We start from the raw sequence: 23,678 nt of genomic DNA on the forward strand, positions 1-23,678 counted from the left end.
GGGCAGTGGTGGCACACACCTTTAATCCCAGCAATTGGGAGGCAGAGGCTGGCAGATTTCTGAGTTCAAGACCAGCCTGGTCTACAGAGTGAGTTCTAGGACAGCCAGGACTACACAGAGAAACCCTGTCGAAAGAAAGAAAGAAAGAAAGAAAGAAAGAAAGAAAGAAAGAAAGAAAGAAAGAGAAAGAAAGAAGAAAAGCAAAAACAAGAAGACAGAAAGAAAAAAAAATCCCAGCAGACAAAGGGGGAACTCTATGAGTTTGAGGCCAGCCTAGTCTACAGAAAAGGTTTCAGAACAGCTAAACAGAGAAAGAGAAGCCCTATCTTGAAAAAAATTTAAAGATTAACTTATTTTACAAACTCAAGGGTGAGAATACAAAAGCAGTCTCATGCAAAAGCTCACGAAGCTCACACAGAGCTGTGCTGTCCTTGGGATCCACCCACAATTCAGTCTGATGCCAAAGCCCTATTCTTAGCACTAACTCAACCTCAGACTGGCTGGGTTCCCTCTAGGGCTGTGCTGGTCGACAGTTGAATAACCATGGCCAACTATTGACTACTGACTCCATTCTCTGTGCCTGTAGCGTGGCAACTGTGTGGTGAATACATTGTGGTGTGGGAAGAAACGGATAAGGAGTGGGGCCCAAGGATCAAAACACCACACTGGGGCTGTGGCAGTAATCCATCGTGGCAGTGATCAACTGTGGATTCCCAGGCTAGTGTGGGATTAGGGGTGGTGAAGCTTTTTAAAAGAAACAAACTCCTCTGATTCCAGGAGTTTGGGAACCCTGTGTTCTGCCTGCTTTAGGACTTGAATGTTCTACCTACCATGATCATCTCTTTCATCTAATTCTACTAGTTGGTGAAAGCCCCCATAGTGGGCACTCACTCCCCCTCCACCCCACTGTGAATGATTGTAGTTTCCCTTCACCACTGTCAGGCAGATGACCTGAATGGCCTATGTGATCAATTGTTCCTTGCATTCCACAGACTACCCATGAAGCAAGCACACCCTAGGAAGCCCAACCAGCAGCCTAGAACAAAAGTACCCTGCCCAGCCCAGTTTTAAGTAGTAAAACTGTCAATGCACAGCCCAAGCTCATGAAAGTAAAAGTCTGATGTTGCAGGCATGGGGACTGGACTGGGTTTGCCCAGGGTCAGTGTCTCCTCCTGACAGAAATGAAACCAGGCAAGGGAGGTCCCGCTGTCCTCTCTGCTAACTCCCTGTGTCTGACCAGTTGGAATCACACATTTGATTGCAGGAGATTTTGATGGATTTCTTCCTGCTGAGGATAAAGACTTGTCATTGTTGCTCTCAACTACATCACTGAGGACTAGGATGGATGGATCCTAGATGCTTCTGGGTGAGCTATTGGTTGGTGGATGCATAGGTGAGATGAATGGGTAAGCAAGACTGGAAAATCTCCACTTAACCATATCTCCCCATTTCTTATTGCCTAATTTGTAACCAAGCTAACTAAGTAACTTCATGGGACAGTTTCCTCGTTGGCTGAAATTTCATAAGAGACCTCAGACAAGAATACATTCAACTCAGCCATTCTCAAATTTCTGACCCACAGAATGGAAGACATGATGAGCTACTATTAGATTGTAGGGTTGTTTATCACAGAGCATAAATAAAGCCAGTATTCACGTGGAGACCCAATTCTCCAGGAGAAGGGTCTTACATCTTGTTCTGCTTCCTCTGGGACTACAGAGCCATATCAGAGTCCCAGTGGAAAGACACAAACCACAGACATGAAGCCAGGCTGCCTATGTGCTTACAGGCTGTTTATTATTCAAGATGAAGGAGGAGAAAGGAGGAGGAGAAAACCCAGATGCCCCACGGGGCTCAAGGAAAAGTGAACAGAAAGGCTCCTTTTCTTCCTCTTGCCACTGACCCAGAAGACTCCAGCTGCAGAGATCTCAGGGCGGCTTAGGGGCCTCCAGGAGGCCTGGCAGCTCTGCTGTTGGCTGGGGACAGGATCCCCACAGGGTCAGGTCCCAGGCTCGGAATGGCTTCTGTGTACACAAAATATCTCTCTTCAAAAGGCACTGGTGGAGGTGGGCAGAAGGAAGGCTGCCCCATTACAAGCCAGACTCACTGTCCCAGGTCTGAGTTCTGCTTCCTCAGGCTGGTCTCTGGGGCCCTAGTACCCCTCCTCTCCCTTCCCTCAGCCCACAGATGACAGGCAGTCAGCAGGACAGGTCAAGCCACAAGATGAACGATCCTCTTCAGGGCTAGTGCATCTGACAACTTCTAGGCCAAGAGCCCCAAGCGGGTGACCTTGGCGGACAGGAAAGAGTGGATGATAAAGACCATAGTTTTGGGACACGAGTGCAGGTCCAGCTGCTGCAGAGTGGACAGAGAGAATGGTCAGGGATTCTGTCCAGACTGGCCTCCAGGAGAACATCCCCACCCCCAGGATGCAGAGGTGGCCCTCCACTTACGATCTCTCCTTCAGCACCCCCAAAGTCCAGGAAAAGGAGACTCGTGCCATCATCTGATGACATCTGAAGTTTCTCGAAGGGCTGTCGGAGCAGCACGGCTCGGGCTGCTCCTGGCTCAGCTGCCCACAGTGTGAAGCCCTTGTCAATGTGCACAGATAGGCTACAGGGACGGCCATTCCACGTGCAGGCTGCAGGAGAGCAGTGAACACAGACCCTGGCACCTCAGTGATCACAAGCCCCACTCAACTTCTAAGATAGCTCCAGAACCTGGCTGTAATTCCCCCAGGGATAGGAGGCTCACTCTGTCATGACACCTGAACAATCACTGTCCCAGTCACCCTATCCTAAAATACAGGTGGGCCTTCAGAGGACCTACAGCTGCATCTAGCTTTATTTTTAGCAAAGCCATGTATATTAGGGAAACTTGGGCCAGAGTGTGGCTCAGTAGAAGAGTACGTAGCTATCATGTACAAGGTCTTGGGTTCAATTCTCAGCACAATAAAATAAATGGGAGTTAAATTCTGTGGCGGACACAATGTTTATCCCATAAAGGTGCAAGGCTGGCAGATTAAATTTAAATTTCATATAACTAGATAATTTAGATTGACATAAGAAAGTATTCACTGTTTACCTGAAAATCAAATCCAACTGGTGCCCTATCTTACCTACGCCTCACCCCCAAGACAGGGTCTCACAGTGTAGCCATGGCTGGCCTGGAACTTGCAATATAGACCAGGCTGGCCTCAAACCCACAGAGATCCACCTGCCTCTGCCTCCCCGAGTGCTGGAATTAAAGGTGTGCACCACCACTTATCCTCACCAGCAGAATCAGAGATAACATAAGAAAAGACACCAAGAAAAAATGTCTTCCTTCCTTCCAGAGCACCTGCATATCCCAAATAGGGGCCTCTGGAAAAGCCCAACCTCCATTTGCTCTCTCCCTCCAGAAGCACCAAAGAAGAAACTTGACCGCCTCTCAACACAAGAGGCTCCACTTGGCACACCTGTGGACACTTCCTGCACGCCTTCAGCAGCCCGGTGACAGCCATCCACCAACTGTCGGGTCCAGGCTGCCAGCTCTTGCGGCGACTCCACACTGAACAGGTGAGTGTCCACACCGTGACGTGTACCCGTGCGCAGGGCAAAGGAGAGTTCTGCATCGTAGGGCACTGGGCCCTTGGAAGGGCCTGAGTGCACCAGCCTGTGTGCAGAGCAGAGGGCCAAGCATGAGGGCTGGGGGTGGGGTAGGGCCAGACAATGACCTGCATCCTTCAGTGTCTTACAGGGGACAGGAGTTGCAGGGGCTCCTCTTCTCCATCTTCCCCTGATGCTCCTCACACGTGTGCTTTCTCTGACTGAATACTCACTCTCTCCCACGGGCTCAGCCTCACTTCCTGTAGATCACTGTTCAAATATCCCCTCCTCTGAGAAGATTTGTCTAAAGGAGTTCCTTCATCACTAACAGCCTTACTTCTCACCAGGATTGCAGAAATCATACTCTCTGAATGCTTTCGTTGTTTGGACAGGGTTTCACTATGTCACCTTGGCTAGCCTGGAACTCACTATGCAGACCAGGCTTGATTCTTCAGCTTCTGCCCACTGAGTACTGGGATTACAGGCATGTGTCCCCCCCCCAGCTAAAATTATATGTGTATGTGTATAATTTAGCCCAGCCAAAATGATACATTTTACTTATTAGTTTCAGAAGGCTTTTGGCTGACCTTTTCACTAGCTAGATAAACTAAAGTAGAAGTTCTTTTCTATTTTATACAAGACTATATTCCCACCAATTTAAACTATGGGCATATAGTAGGTATTTAATAAGTACTTGTCTGAATTAACAAGTCACTTGATTAGATAGACAATCTAAAACCTGTCATTTGTCAGCTGGCCCAGAACCCAGTCCTGAGAAAGGAGTCATGGTAACAAGGGCCCCAGACCCTGCAGTTTGATTCTCACTTGCTGTGAGGCCTTGGGCAGCTCACTGTCCCTCTCTGGCCACCAGACCTCTAAGTTCTGGCCCTGAGTCCCTCTGTTCCTCACTCCACCCACTTTCAGTTTCCCTTGGGAGTGTTAGCTGAAGCTCCCACATTCCAGCCCTGAACCTCGGACCCACAAGCCCTCAGCCTTCTGAGCCACATTCCCTATGTTTCCCACATATGCTCTAGTCATGACTCAGCATCTCCAGAACCTCCTCTATAGACACCCCAACTCCAGTCTCACTGCCCCTGCCAAAACACACACACACGCACACACACTCTGGACCTCCTACTCACCCATGGCCTCTCCTGCCCATCTGGCAAGCACCGAGCCTGTGAGCTCCCACCCACACACTCTCTACTGCAAATGCCACTGTTCTCCATCTGTGTCCCCACCCACCTGCTCCCCTCAGCCTCAGGTCTCCCTGAGCTATGGCAGCCGCCCAGCTTCTGCCCTTCTCTTTCCAGTGAATGTTCTGTGTGGCAGTCACGGGGTTTCCTCTACAACACAGCCCCAGCCTCCTGACTCCCCAGCTTAATCCCTCTGGCACAGCCTGCTGCCCAAGCATGGGGACCTGAGCCTGGGTCCCTGGCAGCCATGTAAAAGCTGGGCATGCCGCAGACATCCACAGTACCGGTGCTATGGAAAGCAGCAGAGACAGGGGCCATTGACCTCTCCACCTGTCAGTCTAGCTGAAACAGCAAGCTCTGAGTTCAATGAGAGACTGTGTTTCAAAAAAATAGTATGAAGTGGCAGTGATAGCACATGTCTTAATCCCAGCAGTTAGAGGCAGAGGCAGGCAGATTTCTGCAAGTTCAAGGCCAATTCGGTCCGTGTTGCAAGTTCCAGACTAGCCAGGGATACATAGACTCTGCCTCACAAAAATTATGTGCGGGTGTGTGTGTGTGTGTGTGTGTGTGTGTGTGTGTTTACCACATATGTGTATATACATACATATGTTCATGGACATGCTCTAGCACTTCCTCCTCCTTACATCTTCCCTGGTCAAGCCAGTCAGTTAAATGTCTCCTACAACCTTCAATGTAATAGCTCTTCTGTGCCTGTCTCCCAACTCTGGATTCTCCCTGAGGGTAGTGACTGGCCCCTGAACCATGCAGTATAAGATGTAGGTATCAGTAACTGAGTGACAGTTGTCACTTCACATTTTTCTGTTCTGAGCCTCAACTTTATAAATGAGGAAAGTATGGCCCAAAAGGAGCAAAATGTGCTTCAGGTCACCTGGGGAATAACTGGAGGCAGAACAGGGTTAGCTAGGGTTCGGGGCATCTGGGACCAGCTAGAATACCACTTTCCCAAGTCTGAGTGTGACATAGGTCCCCTGCTCCTCAGTACCTGGTGGTAATGAGCGGGGCAGTGCGGGTCGGCCTGCTCAGGGCCTCTCGAGTCTGAGGGAGAGAGCAGTAGAGGAGCAGCTCCTTCTCAGTCAGCAGGGCCAGGGTTGGTGCTGTACCCCCACTGGACAACTGCAAGCAAAATGGTAATGAGGAGAGTGGGAGGGAAGAAGTCCCAGGGCCAGGAGGAAATGGGGTGGTCAGGGGTACCAGAAGTGGGGCCCAGCAAGCACCTGTTCTGTCAGCCAGCCAATCTGCTTGATGTCCTGGCTCCCAGCTGTACCTGCGGCTGTCAGCAGTGCCTGTAGCTCATCCTTGACCCAAGGTATGAATGTGCTGATCTGGGCCTGGATGGCACCTGCCCATGACCTTGCACTGGCCTCATCCTTGGCCCTCAAGAAAAGAGTGTCCTGGCCATCTGCTGCACAGATCTCCAGATACCTGAAGGCAAAATGGGATAAAAGACAGGACATGTCAATAGTCAGCTATCCAGCCTAGACATGTGGCCCAACAAACCCACTCACTGCCAAACTGGAGGAAACCACACAGGCGTCCATGAGAGGTAAGAACTGAGTTTGTTGCTAGAATCTCAGCCAAAGGTGTTAGAACCCAGCAGGATATAGAGACAAGAAGCTACAACACACACATATACACACAAACTTCTATACACCCACTCAAACATGTACTAGGGGCCACAATTATGGTGTAGAGGCCTTTCCTCCTGGTTTCTATGAAACTGAGATAACTTCCCAGTCACCCCTGTTGTCTAGGCTCTAATTCATCTACTAATAGGGGAAATATATTAAAATCTTAAGATACAAAGTTTACTTATAATAAAGACAGGACAAGTGGTATACAAGTACCAAGTAATCAAAGCATTATTGGGCTAAAGCAGGCAAGAACACACTAAGAGACTCTACCCCTGCCCCAAAAGTAGCCAGGTCTGGTGACTCACATCTGCAATGTCAACACTTGGGAGGCTGGCGCAGAAGGATCCAAAGTTCAAAGTTATCACTAGGGCGGTCAAGATGACTCAGTGGGTAAAGGCACGTGCAGCCAAGCCTAACAATTCCTGACTCCTGAGACCCACATGGTAGAAAAGAACTAATGCACACACACATACAGAGAGACAGAGACAGAGACAGAGACAGAGACAGAGACAGAGACAGAGACAGAGAGAGAGAATATAAAGAAATACAGTAAAAAAATTTTAAAACTGAACTATCTAGACTATATGAAACCCTGTCTCAAAAAAAAAAAAAAAAAGTTGGGAAATAGAGAAAGTGAGTAGAGAAAGAAGAAAGTCCACGACGCCAGCAGGTAAGATGGAAGAGTTCCAGGGAGTAGCAGCAGTGATGCTGGAAAGAATTGCCAAAATGTTTTGGTTACATTAAAGATTCACTCCCTTTGGATTTCTGTACTACATGGAATAGGGCAGAGAAAGGGAGGCTGGCTCCCAACACCTAGGCCATCCACCTTTACCCCTGCCTTCCTCTACTGCTGAACTAGAAAGCAAAGCACTTGAATTTATGGCTCCCCTTGCTATGCTTGTCACGTGACCCAATTCTAACCAATAAAGTATACAGAGAAGTCTCTAACTCTGGACATGAGGTAAACCTTTCCTAGATGATAATCTCCAAAGACAGGCTCCACCAAATCCACCCCTTCCTACAGATATAGTCTACTTCTCCCAGAAAAAGTATAAAATTCAAAATAGCAGCAGTGGTGTTGCATACCTGTGATCCTACCACTTGCTAAGTGAAATTGGGAGGATCAGAAATTCAAGGTCTTCCTAGGCTATACAGCAAAATAAGAGTGCCTTCATCTACTAGAGATCCTTCCTTTAAAAAATAATTATTAGGGGCTGGAGTGATGGCTCAGGGGTTAAGAGCACTGGTTGCTCTTCCAGAGGTCTTGAGTTCAATTCCCAGCACCCACATGGTGGCTCACAACCATCTATAGTGAGATCTGGTGCCCTCTTCTGGCCTGAAGGCATATATGCAGTCAGAATGCTGTATACAAAATAAATAAATAAATCTTTTAAATAAAAATATCAACGAGAAGCCAGGGCTACTCCCTAGACCAAGTAATCAGGCAGTGGTGGAACATGCCTTTAATCCCAGCACTTGGGAGGCAGGTGGATCTTTGTAAGTTCAAGACCATCCTGGTCTACAAAATGAGTTCTAGGACAGCAAAGGACACACAGAGAAACCCTGTCTCAAAAAGGAAGAAGAAAAAGAAGGAGGAGGAGGAGGAAGAGGAAGAAGAAACAAGTAATGTATACCGTCACCTCATAAAATCACTCATGCATCCATGTGACCCAGTTGTTAAGAGCATGCTACATGCCAGCAGGATGCTGGTATCATGGTCATCACTTATATACATCACAGATATCTTTTGTTTGTATTATCTGAGTGCTCCCCCATTCTAGCCTCACCTGGGCTCCGGGTCAGTGGGAGTACACCTCCTTGAGACGTACGCCATCTTCAAAGATATGTGTTTGGCCTCACTGAGGTTCCGGGGTTGGGGGCCAGGGGAAGAAGGCTGCCGCTGAAGAGGTGAGGCAGGAGGTGAGTCCCAGCCAACAGAGGTCCCGCAAGTAGAATTCTTGAAATACGGTGAGACTTCCTTCATGTACTTAACTGGTCAGGATAAAGGTCACCTGTTACCACTGTGGCATGAACTCCATGTAGCACATATCACAATTGTCACTAGCTAATTAAGAGCTTAATTTATGACTACTATTCTACGTTTCTAAGCTAAAGCCTTTGGTGTGACAGTGGAGTAGAAAATACTGGACACATTTAACCTGGTTTATGGACACATGACTACCTAGAACAAAGACTGCACTTTCCAGCTTCCTTTGCAGCAAGGTGTGGCCAAGTGATTAAGTTCTAAGCAAACAATCAAAAAGTTTGGGACCTTCAGGTGGCCTTTCAAGGAAGAAAAAAAAAAAAAAAAAAAAAAAAAAAAAAAAAAAAACAACCAGACCACAGAGGCAATGGTCTATATGCCTATAATCTCTATCTGTACTAAGAAGTGATGTAAGAGAGGGCAGGAGAAGGACAGGAAAACAGAGAAGTGGAGGGAGAGAGGAGGAGAAAGGGGGGAAAGGGGTGGGGGTGTAAAGAAGCAGGGATGGGGGAGAGAGAACAGTATAGACAGGCTCAGAGCACCAAGATGGAAATCAGGATGTGTGGCTGCTAGCCACTGTCCTGGCGCTTGCTTCTACCTCTCCATACTTCTTATCTGCCAGAAGACACTGAATGAGATAGTTGTATGGGAGTGTTCATTACTATCCTCCAAAATATTAATAGCCCTTTAAGGACTTCATTTCCCAGGGTCCTTTGCACTTATAAATAGCCGTGTTGGTAATTCTGGCCAATAGCATGAAAGGAGAATAATGTCTGTGAATAGCAGGCTTCTACTGCTAAGGGAAAGGGGTATCCTTTACTTTCCCCTCTGTTTCCCTTTCACTGCCTGGATGCCAGAGTGATAGGGTACCATCTACAACATGAGGGTGTGAGCCATACTTTAAGGAAACCCAACTAAAGTAGAGATATTAGGATGCTGGAAAGAAGGCCTAGCCGTTAAGGGTACTTGCTGTTCTTACAGAAGACACAGGTTCTATTCCCTGCACCAGCATGGCAGCTCACAACCGTCTCTAACTCCAGTTCCAAAAGATCCAATGGCTTCTTCTGACCTCAGTGGGTCATTCAAGCACATGATACATAGACACATATTCAAGCAAAATACCCCACAACATAAAATAATAAAATAAAAATAATTTTAGAAGTTAGATAATACAGCACAGTCCCAAGAATACATAAACAGATACAATTATCTCAGAATCACTTATCTAAACATTACATTTGGGCCAGCAAGCACAACAAGCAAACACACACACACACAAATAAATATTTAAATTTTTTAAAATAATTTTTTGCAGCAAAACGTCTACCAGATATGTTGATACCAGCTGCCTGTAATCCTAGCTATACAGAAGGCTAGGGGAGAAGCATCACAAATTTGAGGCCAGCCTGGCTGATTTGGCCAGACCCTGCACAAATTCAAAAAAAAATTAAAATAAGCCAGATGTCTATCACATGACTGTAAAACAAGCATTTGAGAGAGAAAAAAAAGAAAATCAGGAACTTGAGACTAGTCTGCTCCACATGAGCCCATTTTTACAGAAAAAAAAAAAAGAAGAAGAAAGAAAGAATCAGGCTGGGAAGACAGGTTGCCTAGCATACATAGATACTGGGTTTCATCTCCTGCAACAAAGAAGAGAGAAGAGGGGGAGGGGGAGGGAGGAGAATTACAGAGGGAGGTGTGATTCCAGTAGAATACTTGCCTTGCATGTTCGAATCCCTGAGTTAAATCCTTGGTACCCCAAAAAAAGAAGGAAGGAAGAAAAGAGGGGGAAAGAGATGGAGAGAGAGAGTTGGGCACAGCAGTTTACACCTATAATCCCAGCACCTGGGGCAGGAGGATTGCCAAGAATTGGATGCTTACTTATAGAGTAAGTTACAGGCCAGCCTGGGCTGCAAAGTAATGGTCTGCTAAAAAATAAATAAAATAAAAAACAGAAAGATGAAAAAGAGGAAGATGGAAAGAAAGAGGAGGAAAGAAAGATGGAAAGAAAGAGGAGGAAAGAAAGGAAGAATGGAAAGAGGAAGGGAAGAAGGGAGAGAGGGAAAGAGAAAAGGAAAGGAAAAAAGAAAGAGAAACTTCTATTACATTGTTGCCCTTTTTAATTTTCTTTTTAGATTTATTTATTTATTTTATGTATATGAAAGTTTTGCTTGAGCGTATGTCGATACATCACATGTATCCCTGGAGTCCTCAGAGGTCAGAAGAGGGCACTGAGTGCCATGTGGTGCTGGGAATCAAACCCAGATTCTCTGCAAGAACAATAAGTGCTCTTAAACACTGAGCCTTCCATCTACCCCTGCTGATGGCCTTTTTGAAACAGGGTCCCTTAGAATTGGCCCAGGCTGACTTAAAACTCAGTAAGTAGCCCAGGCTGGCCTCCCCAACATTGGAGTTGAGGCATGTATGATCATGCCCAGCCAATTGTATTACCTTTAAGGCACAATCGGTTATGGTTCTGTTTCTTACATGGGCAGTTAGTGGCTTAAGCAGTATACATGCCCAGGGGACCCTGGCAGGTCTCCCCAGTATCACTGAGCAGGTATAATGGACCTTCTCTGATAGGAATGTGTGGCATGTGCTTTGTACAATAGGGTCACCAGTGGCACACATAGTGATGAGCATATGAAATGAGACTAGTACAAACCAGCAGAATTGTTTAAAAGATTTATTTATTTATTTATTTATTTATCTATTTAATGTGGATGGGCACCACATGGATGCAGATACCCACACTCACAAAAACAGGTAGTCAGATGCCCTGGAGCTGGTATTGCAGGCAGTATTACAGATATGCATCTGATATGAGTGCTGAGATCTGAACCCAGCCCCTGTACAAAAACAACAAGTGCTCTTAACCATCTCCCCAGCCCCTAAACAGTTTTTAATTTTATTTCATTTTATTTATTTAACATATGAGTGATCTGCTGCATCTAAATCCACAGGCCAGAAGAGGGCATCAGATCCCTTTATAGATGGTTGTGAGCCACCATGAGGTTGCTGGGAATTGAACTCAGGACCTCTGGAAGATCAGACAGTGAACCTAACTGCTGAGTCATCTCTCCAGCCCAAAATTTAATTTTTTTAAATTTAACTTCTATTAAAATTAGTTCCAGAGGTCCTGAGTTCCACATGGTTCCTCATAACCATCTATAATGAGATCTGATACCCTCTTCTGACCTGCAGGCAAACATGCAGGCAGAACACTGTATACATAGTAAATAAATAAATCTTTTTTTTTTCAATTAATTTTAAGCTAGGCAATTATGACACATGCCTTTAATTCCAGAACTTAGGAAGCGCCACATGGCTCTGGCTTTAAAGTCCAGAACAGAAGGGACTACTAGGATAATTGATGTAGGCTAGCTGAAGCTAAGAAATTAGTGGTGACCAAAAAAAGACCAACATCACTGAGGTGAAATCTTCTGGGAGTGTTTTCTAAGAGCCCTCCCTCACTGATCACCAATAAAATTAACTTTAAAAACCAGTGTGGTAGCACATACCAGTAATCTCAGCACTCAGCAGATAAAAAGGACATCCTTGGTTACATAAAGAATTCAGGGGGGCTGGAGAGATGGCTCAGCTAAGGGTGCTGGCTGCTCTTCTAGAGGTCCCAAGTATTGGCCAACACACACATGAGAGCTCACAGCTGTCTGCAACTCCAGGATCTGACACCCTCACACAGACATACATATAGGCAAAACACCAATGCACATAAAATAAGTAAAATAAATAATTTTAAAAAATAATTCAGAGCCAATATGGGCTACATGAGACATTGTCTTAAAAAAATTAAAATTTAAATTTAAAAAAAAAAAAAAAAAAAAAAAAAAAAAAAAAAAACAGGGCTAGCCCAGCAAGATGGCTCAGCCTGAAAAGGCACTTGCCACTAAATCCAACAACCTGAGTTCGATTCCCAGAATCCACATTGTGGAAGGAGAAAAACGTTTCCTAAAAGTTACCCTCCAATCTCACAGAAATGCTGTGACATCCCCGATTCCTGCCTACCAATAACTAGTAAATGTAAATAAAAAATATTAATCAGTTGTAACTATATTCAAATAGAGAGAGCGAACGGCAAGCACAATGGACAGGACAGTTCTAGAATATCAATCTAGATCTATTTCTCGGTCCAGCTAACCCACAAAGCCCTGCTCTGACCTGTGACCTCACCCTACCAGCTATGCTAGCACAGGAAAGCCAAAAAGCTACTCGGAGCATGACTCAGAGAGCCTATACTGGGAGGTGAATACAGGAGGATCAGAAGGTTAATATTAGGCTGTAAAGCAAATTCAAACCAGGATGCTTGAGACCTGTCTCAAGAGAAACAAAAACAGAAGCTTGAACATGACCATGCATGAGGAATTCAGAGTTATCCTTGAGTACACTGGAAGTCTGAGGTCAGTCTGGCCTATTCCAGAGAAAGACAGAGACACAGACAGACAGACAGACAGACAGACAGACAGACACAGAGAGTGACCAATCCTGAGAAAGCATTGTGGCTCACACCTATAATCCTAGCACTTTGGAGAGTTTAAGACAGTTAGGTTGCCAAGAGTTCTAGGCTAGCCTGGGCTAAAGAATAAGCCCCCTGCCCCCAATCTCAAATGACTGAAACAAACAAAAAAAAAAAAAAGTTAAGGAAAGTAGTTCGGGGGATATGTGTGACACTAGAATTTGGGCCTTACACTTAGCTTCTCCCCCACAGCCTCAGAATGGCTGCCATAGCTCAAATCGATCATTCCTATGTCGCATAATGCAAAGCAAAAAGATAGAAGTCAAGCAGAAAAATGGCTGCCTCCTTGCACCTGTCTAATGTGCCTGGAGACCAGAGGTGTTGGATCCCTGGAGCTGAAGTTACAGGTGGCCGTGAGCTGCTTTGCATGGGTCCTGGGAACCCAAGTCCAGTCCCCTGGGGTCAGTTACCCCACCTAGGGGGAACACTGTAAGGTCACGAACTTCATGAGACTCATCTCTGCCCTCAGAGCCCAGCAGGCTTCTCATATGCTACATGCTCAGCAAATGAACATTTGTCAACTTTGAATCCAAAGAAACTGCTCCCTGAGCCACTGCTCACCCGGCTGCCCCAGAACCAGGTCATCTTTCTCCCTTCCCACAGGAATGTCCTATAAATGAGGAGTGCTCCAGCTAACTGGTGCCAGAAACAGGGCTTGAATTTCACAGACCAAGTGACCTCCCCCTGAGTGAGGGTGGAGACCTGGGGGCCCCAGAGTTTGGCCATAAATAGCCCAGTTTCAAAGCTGCCCCACCCCCATTTCTGCTTGACTCACTGGAGCAGAGAGGGTGGGACTCTGGCCTCCAGAACTGAGGGCATGACCGTGGCCAGTGGCCAAGAGTTTGGAATCTACCAGGATAGGCCCAGCCAGAGTCCACATTCTCCCCAGGCAAGCCTCTGGTCCAGCAGCCTGGAAAAGCTCAGGAAGCTGAGGCTAATGAAGGAAGCCAAAGGAAAGCCAGAGGCGAGCCCCAGCTCCCTGATGCAGGAGGAAATTCCACCTGAGGCATTCCACTAGACTCCACCACGGAGCAAGGCCATATCCCTGCCCAATTTAACTGAGGAGCACCAGGTCTCATGCACCTTACTGAGAGGAGTCACATTGTTTTGGCTCAATACAGAAACTTCCAGAATACATCCCATGGCTCAGTAAATGTCTATGACTGAATGTCCTGGCCTGGAATCTTGGAAATCTGTTGGCTAGGCTCAAGCTGTTCCCTGTCTGTCCAGAGTGGGTGTTCACTTCGCCTGTAGAAATCGTCCCATGAATTCATCTTTTCACTAATCTGAAGCCTCTCTAACCCAAATGCCAATGCTGTAACAGAGGAGCCCATTCTCATTTGCCGGGGCACACCCAGCTTCTACTATAGCACTTGATCTATACTAGGTATCAGGAAGTTAACAGGAACTAAATGTGGTAATGCTCGCCGGCAATCCCAGCACTGGTGGCTGAGGCATGAAGAACAAATCAAGAACCACATAGGGGCTGGAGAGACGGGTTCAGCAGTTAAGAGCACTTGCTGTTGATAGCCCAGGTTTGCTTCCCAGCACCAACATGATGGCTCACAACTATGCTTAACTCTAGTTCTTAGGGCTACCCCCATCCTCTGAGGGTACCACACACACATACACATACACACACACACACACACACACACACAGTACAAACACATAGTACACAAAAATATATGCAGACAAAATATATACACAGAGTGAAAGTAAATGTCTTATTTTTTAAAGACTATATAGGCTACATGAGAATCCCTAGTATTGAACAATAACAAATAAATTTGTTTAGTGATGTGGTTGAGGGCATTACTCATTGGCAAAGCCCTTGCCTAACACACTTAAGACCCAAGGGGAAGAAGAAAGGAAGGAAGATAGGAGGAATATAGGAAGTTGGAGAGGAGGACGTTTGTCAAAACAAAGCATATTGAAAGGCCTAGAGCTTGTGGGGCTGGAACAAGAACATAAATGTGATCTCTGGTGGCTTGGTTTAATGTCTTTATGACGCCGGGCAGTGGTGGCACACGCCTTTAATCCCAGCACTTGGGAGGCAGAGGCAGGTGGATTTCTGAGTTTGAGGCCAGCCTGGTCTACAGAGTGAGTTCCAGGACAGCCAGGGCTACACAGAGAAACCCTGTCTCGAAAAACCAAAAAAAAAAAAAAAAAGTCTTTATGACATAACATCAATGATAGTTGATGTACTCTCTTTTTCCTGGACCTACCTTTCTTTCTTTTTCTCTTTCCTTCTTTCGTTTGTAAATAAGGTCTCACGTGACTGAAGCTGGCCTCAAGTGTATCCTCAAGCTGAGGATGACCCTGAACCTTTGATCCTCTTGTCTCTACCTCCTAAGTGCTGGGGTAATCAACTGTTTGCTTCTCCGGTCTTTTAAAGCAGAGTCTCATTATATACGGTTCGTGCTGGCCATGAATTAGTGGTGTCTTCAGCCGCCCTCATGCTGAGGTGCCAGCCATGTGCTCGAGCCCTCGTTTTAAAAAATAAAGAGAATTTTAATTTAACTTTTTTTTTAAGACAGGCTTTCTCTGTGTAGGCCTGATGTCCTGGAACTCACTCTGTAGACCAGGCTAGCCTGGAACTCAGAAATCCTCTTTCCTCTGCCTTCTGAGTATTAGGACTAAAGGCATACATCTCCACTGCCTGGCAAAAGAAATCATTTTTATTAGGGGTGGAGAGATGGCTCAGTGGTTAAAAACACTTGCTGCTCTTGCAGAGGACCCAGGTTTAGTTCTCAGCACCACGTGGCAGTTCACACCCTTCCGTAATTCCAACTTTAGGCAATTACACACCCTCTTCTGGCCTCTGAGGGTGGCCATGAAGGTGCACTTACAGACATGTAAGCAAAACACACAAATAAATTGTCTTTAACTCTAATTTTTAATTTTTATTATTTTTAAAAATGGCATAAAAGGTATGTGCACCAGAATACAGGTGTTCTCAGAAGCTAGAGGCACTGGGTCTCTTTAGAACCGGAGTTATAGGCAATGTAGGCCGCCAGGGTGGGTGCTGCCAGGGTGGGTGCTGCCAGGGTGGGTGCTGCCAGGGTGGGCGCTGAAAACTGATTTCAGTTCCCTTACAAGAGCAGCACACACTCTTAAGTCTTATCACATCTCTCCAACACCTATTTTTCCCAATTTTTTAATTACTTCATTTTTATTTAGTGTGCGGTAACATACACATATGCACGCTGTGTATGCTGTAGCGCACATGTGGAGGTTAGAGGACAACTTGTGGGAACTGGTTCTTCCACCATGTGGGTCCCCAATCTTCGGGCCTGACAGCAGATACCTGTACCTTCAGATCCATCTCTTCAGCCCTTAGTTCCTCGTTTTTAAAGGGGGACTAATACATAACTGCCCTGCAGGATGACAAAGCCACTGTTTGCCTGTCTCCCTTAGGTCTTCCATAGAGGTGTGGTTATGATTCTGCCGCTGTTCTCAGCAGAACAGAATAAGAGGATGGCCAGAGTGGTGACACAACACAAGAATATGAGTCCTTGTCACTGGGTCTGTAGCCTTGATATCTCTCAAGATCTCCCTAAGCCTGTCACTTTTACTATTTAATGGGCACTAATATGCTAGTTCTCTCAACAAGGCCCTGTGAGGATTCAAATTCCCTGACCTTACATCAATGGACTAGAAAAGACCTGAGATACTAATAGGCCTGTGAGGCCTTTAAGAACATGCTAGTTTAGCAAGGCTGGACTAAAAGTAGTTTCTGAACCCCTGCACACTGACTGACCAGCAGATACCGCACACTACTTTGAAGAACACAATCTTATTTTACTTCACCTGTACTACAGATATGGAAGGGAAGTCACATTTAGTAAGATTCTGAAGGCATCTGAACCCTTTCTTCTAACAGTAGCTCTCTCAGGAACCACACTCCAAAAGTATATTCACACGATCATAAAAAAGGCATACCAGGGCTGTGTAGAATGCAAGAACCCATGATAACATATGTGTCCACAATGATCAGTAACGGCACAAAACAAGATGTGAGCTCCCTAGCTGTTGGACACATTCTGCCCTGTGTTTGCATCCAGTCTTGGACCAGAAAGAACTCAGCAAATATTTGCTAGATGAATGAATGAGCTAAGCAGGGTAGAGCTTGCCTGTAATCAAGAGGTTACAAGCAATTACAAACCAAAGAAGATGGCAGAGAGCCCATGAGATGGTTCAGCAGACAACAGTGTTTGCAGTTAAGCCTAATATCTGAGTACAGTCCTTTGGACCCACACAGTGAAAGAAGGAAACTGATTCCCACAAATTGATTGTCCTCTGACTTCATTCATGCTCAGTGATACAGATGTACAAACATCACACACACACACACACACATGAACACATGAAATAAATAAAAATGTAATTTAAAAATTTAGAAACGAAGCCAGACACTGGTGGTACACACCTTTAGTTCCGGTGCTCAGGGGCAGAGCCAGGCAGATCTCTGTGAGTTCAAGGCAAGCCTGGTCTACAGAGTGAGTTCCAGGACAGCCAGAGCTACACAGAGAAATCCTGTCTCAAAACAAACAAACAAACAAACAAAGATAACTACACTGTGCTGGGCACTGTGTCTTCCCTGTGTCCTTTCATTGCTTTCCCAGTGCCACCCCCTTGAATGAGACACACTGTTAATCTCATCATACAAATGGGGACACTGAAACCCAGGTGAGATTATTTGCCTAAGGTCACACTTGCCTGGTCTACATAGTGAGTTCTAGGCAAGCAAGGGCTACAAAGTGAGACTCTTTCTCAAAAGTAAATAAACAAATAAAATGAAGATAAATTTTGAGCCTAGATCTCTTAGAAGCAATGTTCTTAAATATTCCCACTGCAAGGCATATGACCTAGTTATGGCAAGATATCCAGCACTGTATAAAAATAAAATAAATAAGCCAGGTAGAGTAGCACGCTCTGGAGACTGAGGCAGCAGGATTGCTAACACCAGACACATATGGTCTACACAGGGATAACCAGGGCTACATAACAAGACCTCCCCCATCTCAAAAAGAGTTACATATGTCTTTAACTTATTAACTAATAAGCACAAGCATTAAAAGTACCCTGGAGACTAGAGAGATGGCTCAGTGGTTAAAAGCACTGACTGTTCTTCCAAAGGTCCTGAGTTCAATTCCCAGCAATCATGTGGTGGCTCACAACCATCTATAATGTAATCTGGTGCCCTCTTCTGGTCTGCAGACACACAAGCAGGCAGAACACTATATACATAATAAATAAATAAATAAATCCTTAAAAATAAAAAAGAATACCCTGATATAAAAACATCAATAGTGGTTACCACTGTTAAGAGAAGGGGGTTGTTGGTTGTCTTGTTCTTGTTGTTGAAACGTGGTCTCATGTAGCCCAGGCTGGCCTCGAACTCACTTCTTCTACCTCTACCTCTCAAGTGTTAGAATTACTTCTGTTTTGTTCCTTTCTAGTGATGGAACCCAGGGTCCTATGTATCTCAGCAAGCTACTCCACCACTGAGCTATATCTCACCCTGACTGTGAGGTAACCACCTTAACTCCTTGTTGTTTCATTCTGGTGAGTACATGTTGGCTTTTTAATTTTTAAAGAACCAACTTTATTTATCAAAATGCACCACTGAGTCTTGGAGGTGATTCAGCCGGTAAAGATGCTTACAGCCTAGACTGATAATCTGATTTCCAAGTTCGTCCTCTGACCTCCACATGTGCACCATGATGTGAGGGCATACATATGCATGCACACACACAAAATATATAAAGAATTAAAGGTTTTTTAAATCCACAAATAAAGCTTCTTTAAGCTCAGAAATCCTAGATTCTGAGTCCTAGACTCTTTTAATGTAATTTTGTGTAACAAAGATAGAAACTGAGATGTTTGTTTGTGAAAGAGTTTCACTCTGTAGCCCAGGCTGGCCTGAAACTCACTATGTAGACCAGGCTGGCTTCAAACACACAGATATCTGCCTCCTTAGTGCTGGAAATAAAGGTGTGTGCCACCACTCCCAACAAAAAGAACGTTTATCGATATTGATTGTACAGCAAGCACCAAGCCCTACTCTCTCACATACTTTAACCTAATGTGATAGTGAATGTTGACTCAAAACTGACAGGCCTCTGGGCACATCTGTGAGGGACTTTCTAGATTAGGTTGATGAGGTGGGAAGACCCACCCTTGATGTGGCTAATGCCATTCCAAGGGTTAGGGTCGCACATCCACATAAATAAAAAGAGAAAGAGAGCTAACAGCAGCTTTCATCTCCATCTGCTTATGAACTGCAGATGCACTGTGACCTGTGACCTGTAACCTAAAACCCTTGCTGCCAGAACTTCAGGACTTCTGTGCCACGGTGGACTGTACAGATCCTTCCTTAAATTGTTTTTGTTTTTGTTGTTGTCGTTGTTGTTGTTAGTTTGGTTGATTGGTTTGGGGTTTTTTTGTTTGCTTGTTTGGTTGGTTGGTTGGTTTTTGTCAGTTATTTGATCACAACAAGGAGAGAAGTAATTAAGAAAACCTATCTTCACCTATTCAATGAAAGAGATTAAAACCCCTTTGTAATGGATAAACTAAACCTCAGAGAGCCAATGCCTTGCAGTGGGAATGTTTAAAAACATCACAGGAATGGGGGTAGGAACTGCACACGCCTTTAATATCAGCACCCAGGAGGCAGAGGCAGACAGATCTCTGAGTTGGAGGCCAGCCTGGTCTACAGATCGAGTTCCAAAAGAAGATTGCTTCTGAGAAATCTGGGTTCAATTTTTATGTACGTCTGTTTGTTTGTTGTTTGTAGTCTTGGCTTGCTTGAAACTATGTAGACCAGGCAAGCGTGACCTCAGGCAAGTAATCTCACCTGGGTTTCAGTGTCCCCCATTTGTATAGTAAGATTAACAGTGTGTCTCATTCAAGGGGGTGGCCTAGGGAAAGCAATGAAATGACACAGGGAAGGCACAGCGCCCAGCACTTAGGGGGAACTCAATAAGCCGAGAACACTGCTTATTGTTTTTATTTCCATTGTTATTTCTTCTCTCACAACCAGCATCAACCTGTGTCTAAAGACCCACAGGCAGGTTTTCAATGTGTTTGTTGTGTTTAGAGGAGACGACAGTGTTTGTACTACTTCCTAGCCCTAATTCTTTTTATTAAATTCTATTTATTGTATGTGTTTATGTATAGGACCAACACAGGTATGCAGAGATCAGAGCTTGTGGGAAATCAGTTCTCTTCCTCCAGCATGTAGCTTCTGGAGATTGAACTCAAGTCAGGTTTGGCAGCAAGTGCTTTTACCTGCTGACCCTTGTCACTGGTAACAGCCAAAAGCATTTCAATGGAGTTCTGCAGATCAGGCCAGCGCTATGTTATGCCAAGTTTTGTCTGTAAGGAGTCACATGATTCAAACTTCTGTGTGTGCAGCCAAAAAAGTTTCCTTAAGAACAATAGTCAAAATAACAAGTCTTTGCATTCATGGGAGACCCAGACAGGGATCCCATTCATGTTTATTCCAGGCACAGAAGTCCCCCTGGCACCTAAGGGGCACAGAACCCTCAGCTCAGCAGAATAGGTCACCCCAAATTAGCTACATCCACTTTAAAGCTGTTAATGCATGAAGCCAAGTCACATGGGACAGTGTTGTCTTTTCCCCAGAGGAGGAGCCAGAGGTTGACTAGCCTCAGAATTCCAAGGACCCATAACAGAAAAGCTCAAAGTTCACAAGAATGAGCCTAGAGACCTTCTTAAAGATTTAGGAAAGTAAAAAAAAGCCAGAGATATACTCTATTGATTGATCCTCAAACACTCTCAAGATTCAAGATGTACAGAGCTCAGTTCCAGCCCTAGATGGAGCAGTAGGGCTCAGAAGTATACAATGGCTTCTGTTCCCAGAAAGCTTCCAGGTTGGAGGTATAGCTCAGTGGTACAGTTCTTGCCAGCTATGCATGAGGCCCTTGGTTTGATTCCCAGCACCAGAGAGGGAGGAGAGTTTCTATTCTAGACACTTGAAATGCACTATCTCATCCTAATGAATGGGCTCCCCATGGCTTTACATGCATTATGCTTTACTCTTGCAAAAAACAAAGCATGCGTGCCAGACAGTGGTGGCGCATGCCTTTAATCCCAGCACTTGGGAAGCAGAGGCAGGTGGATTTCTGAGTTTGAGGCCAGCCTGGTCTACAGTGCAAGTTCCAGGACAGCCAGAACTACACAGAGAAACCCTGTCTCAAAAAACAAAACAAAACAAAACAAAAAGAACACTGGGACAATCATGGCCTCTGTATCCAGATAGAAATCAGTTCAGTTATAGTCAGAATCTTCTTAGCTGTTTAACTTTTTTTAAAAGGTGACTTGCTAGTATAAAAACCAAATAATAATAATAGCAATTCTTATTATTCTAGACTGTCTTTTATCACGAACATTTATTATGTGCTAATGTATACTTATATCTTTTTCTTCTCCTTTGTTTCCTTTGGTTTTCTGGTTTGTTTGTTTGTTGACTCAGGGTCTTACTTATAGTTCAGGTTGGCCTGAAACTCATAGTAATCCTCCTGTCTTGGCCTCTTGGGTGCTTAGTATTAAAAGCATGTGTCACCATGCCCAGCCTTTTACTCTTTCTTCTTTTTGTTTTTTTATTTAAAATAAAAAGATTTATTTTTATTTACATCTGTCTGTATGGATGTACACCATGGTGTGTTGGTGCTCACCAAGGCCAGAAGAGGGTGTCAAATCCCCTGGAGCTGGATTCATAGGCAGTTGTGAGCCACCCCAATGTGGGTACTGGGAATAGAACTCAGGTTCTCTGAACATTTAGCACACTCAGCCACCAAGCCATCTCACCAGCCCCTCTAACCATTATTTTTTTTTACATTTCTCTACATTTTATTTGCCAAACCTAATAAAGAAAATGCCTTATACCTTTCAACTAGGAGAAACTGTAATAAAGTAAGTCAAAGTTTTAAAAGAGGCCTCCTTGACAGCAATGGCTTCTCTTATATAGGAAAGGGATTCTTTCATCGTGGTCTCCCCAATACAACATATTTTTTTTAATTCCTCTAGTCACTATCATTAAATTTTTCAGAAGCATATCAACTCTATATTTTTAAATTTTATACATGAATACACTGTATTTATATCCTTCCTACCCCGCCGACTCTCCTCATGCTCCCTCCCAGTGTATCCCCTTCACAAATTCATGTCCTCTTCCCCCATAATTACTTCTGTTTACACATACATACACACACATACACACACACACTCACACATACTCCAGTGAGTCCCATAATTGCTACCCATATGTACATGGGTATAGGACTGACCACTTCGGTTTGGGTGACCTATCAGGGGGCTCATCCCTAAAGAAAACTGACTCTCCTTTAGTAGCCATTAACTGCTTATGGCTCTTCAATAGGGTAAGGCCTTCTGAACCTTTCCCCAGTCACTGTTGGCATGTCAACTTGGTGTGCTCTTGTGAGGGAACCATATTGTTGAGAGTTCACGGTTACAACATCCCTATCAGATCCAGAAGACTATCTCTGTTCTCGGGCTCCAACAATCCTTCCACCACCACCACCACCAGCCCTTTCTCGGTGTCCCTTAGTCCTGGGTATAGAGTTACCTTACAGGTGTCCCATCTGAGGCTGGGCACACCAATGTCACTCACTTGGCACCTTGGCCTGCTGTGGTTCTCTGAAACAGCCCTTGACCATTGCAAAAGAAGTTTTTTTTTTTTTTTTAATGAGCAATAAGAGCTGCACTTAGAGAGCACATCAGTTTAGCACCCCTTCTTTATGCTTTCTTGAGGTGAAGTCTCACTGTGTTGCCCAGGAGGACCCTGAATGTCTGAGCTCAACAGATCCTCTGCTTCAGTCTCATGAGTACCTGAGATTACAGGTTTGTTCCACCCTGACCATCTTTTTTTAATATACATCTTCAAAAATCATAATCTCAGTGGAGCACAGTGGCACACACCTTTAGTCCCAGCACTTGGAAGGCTGGCTAAACTCACAGGTGGCTCTCTGTGAGTTTCAGGACTGCCAGGGCTACACAGAGAAACTTTGTCTTGAGGGGCAGGGGAATCTCTGTATGACATGTAACTTTCCCACTTTGAATAAAGCACTTAGACTAAAACTTACTTTATTAGCTTTTACTGTGCCTTGGGATTATTTTTCAATGCACAACAGATTCACTGTCACTGTCAGTATGTTCAGCCAAATTGGAAAAGGAATGAAAGAAAGAAGGGCATTTTCCTTGCAGGCATCCCTCCCTCTCCTCCTCAAGCTGGTAGCCAAGGGCCCAAGCTAGTCCTGGCATGAGCTCTGCACACACAATGGGCCTCTCTAAGAAGCAGACAGAGGCGTGCTGGCTGCCAGCTTGCACCCAGCTCTAGTCACAACCATATCCCTGTGGCTGAGAGCAGGCTCAGATTTGTGCAGATCTAGAAAAAAAAAAAAAAGTTCTAGGAAGAGGCAGACTGGGGTGGTTGATGAGGCCTAGCTGAGCCCCCAAACTTGGGCCAGGGAAGGAGGCTTATGGGAAACACCTGGAGTTCACTGGTGACACCTGTTCTTCCAGGACATTCTCCGAATTCTATATCCATCAAGCTGCCTTGCCAAGTTGACATCCAGATGACAGGCCTGCCTTCCATGGTTTGTCCAGGTAATCTTAGGAGAAGGTTGAGGCTGGGGAAGTTTAGAACAATGTGACCAGTCACAGGAAACCTAGACT

The 23,678-nt window shown here is 45.1% G+C and overlaps 1 protein-coding gene across 2 annotated transcripts in view; it reads right to left on the reverse strand.

Moving 5' to 3' along the window:
• Positions 1-1,778: 1,778 nt before the first annotated feature.
• Snta1 (syntrophin alpha 1) overlaps positions 1,779-23,678 on the reverse strand; it is a 30,062-nt gene continuing 8,162 nt past the window's right edge. Inside the window, exons 3-8 of one of the 2 annotated variants that reach the window (XM_034496255.2) lie at positions 8,223-8,427; positions 6,019-6,226; positions 5,787-5,917; positions 3,458-3,654; positions 2,454-2,641; positions 1,779-2,355 (exon numbers count right to left, since the gene is read on the reverse strand). In XM_034496255.2, coding sequence (XP_034352146.1) covers positions 2,263-2,355; positions 2,454-2,641; positions 3,458-3,654; positions 5,787-5,917; positions 6,019-6,226; positions 8,223-8,427 — 1,022 coding nt within the window. In that variant the 3' untranslated portion in view covers positions 1,779-2,262. Of the gene's footprint in view, positions 2,356-2,453; positions 2,675-3,434; positions 3,655-5,786; positions 5,918-6,018; positions 6,227-8,222; positions 8,428-23,678 lie in introns of both variants that reach the window. The other variant, XM_076930045.1, reaches the window with a different exon arrangement.

The sequence above is a fragment of the Arvicanthis niloticus genome, chromosome 2 (genome assembly GCF_011762505.2).
Source record: "Arvicanthis niloticus isolate mArvNil1 chromosome 2, mArvNil1.pat.X, whole genome shotgun sequence".
Lineage (NCBI taxonomy): Eukaryota > Metazoa > Chordata > Mammalia > Rodentia > Muridae > Arvicanthis > Arvicanthis niloticus.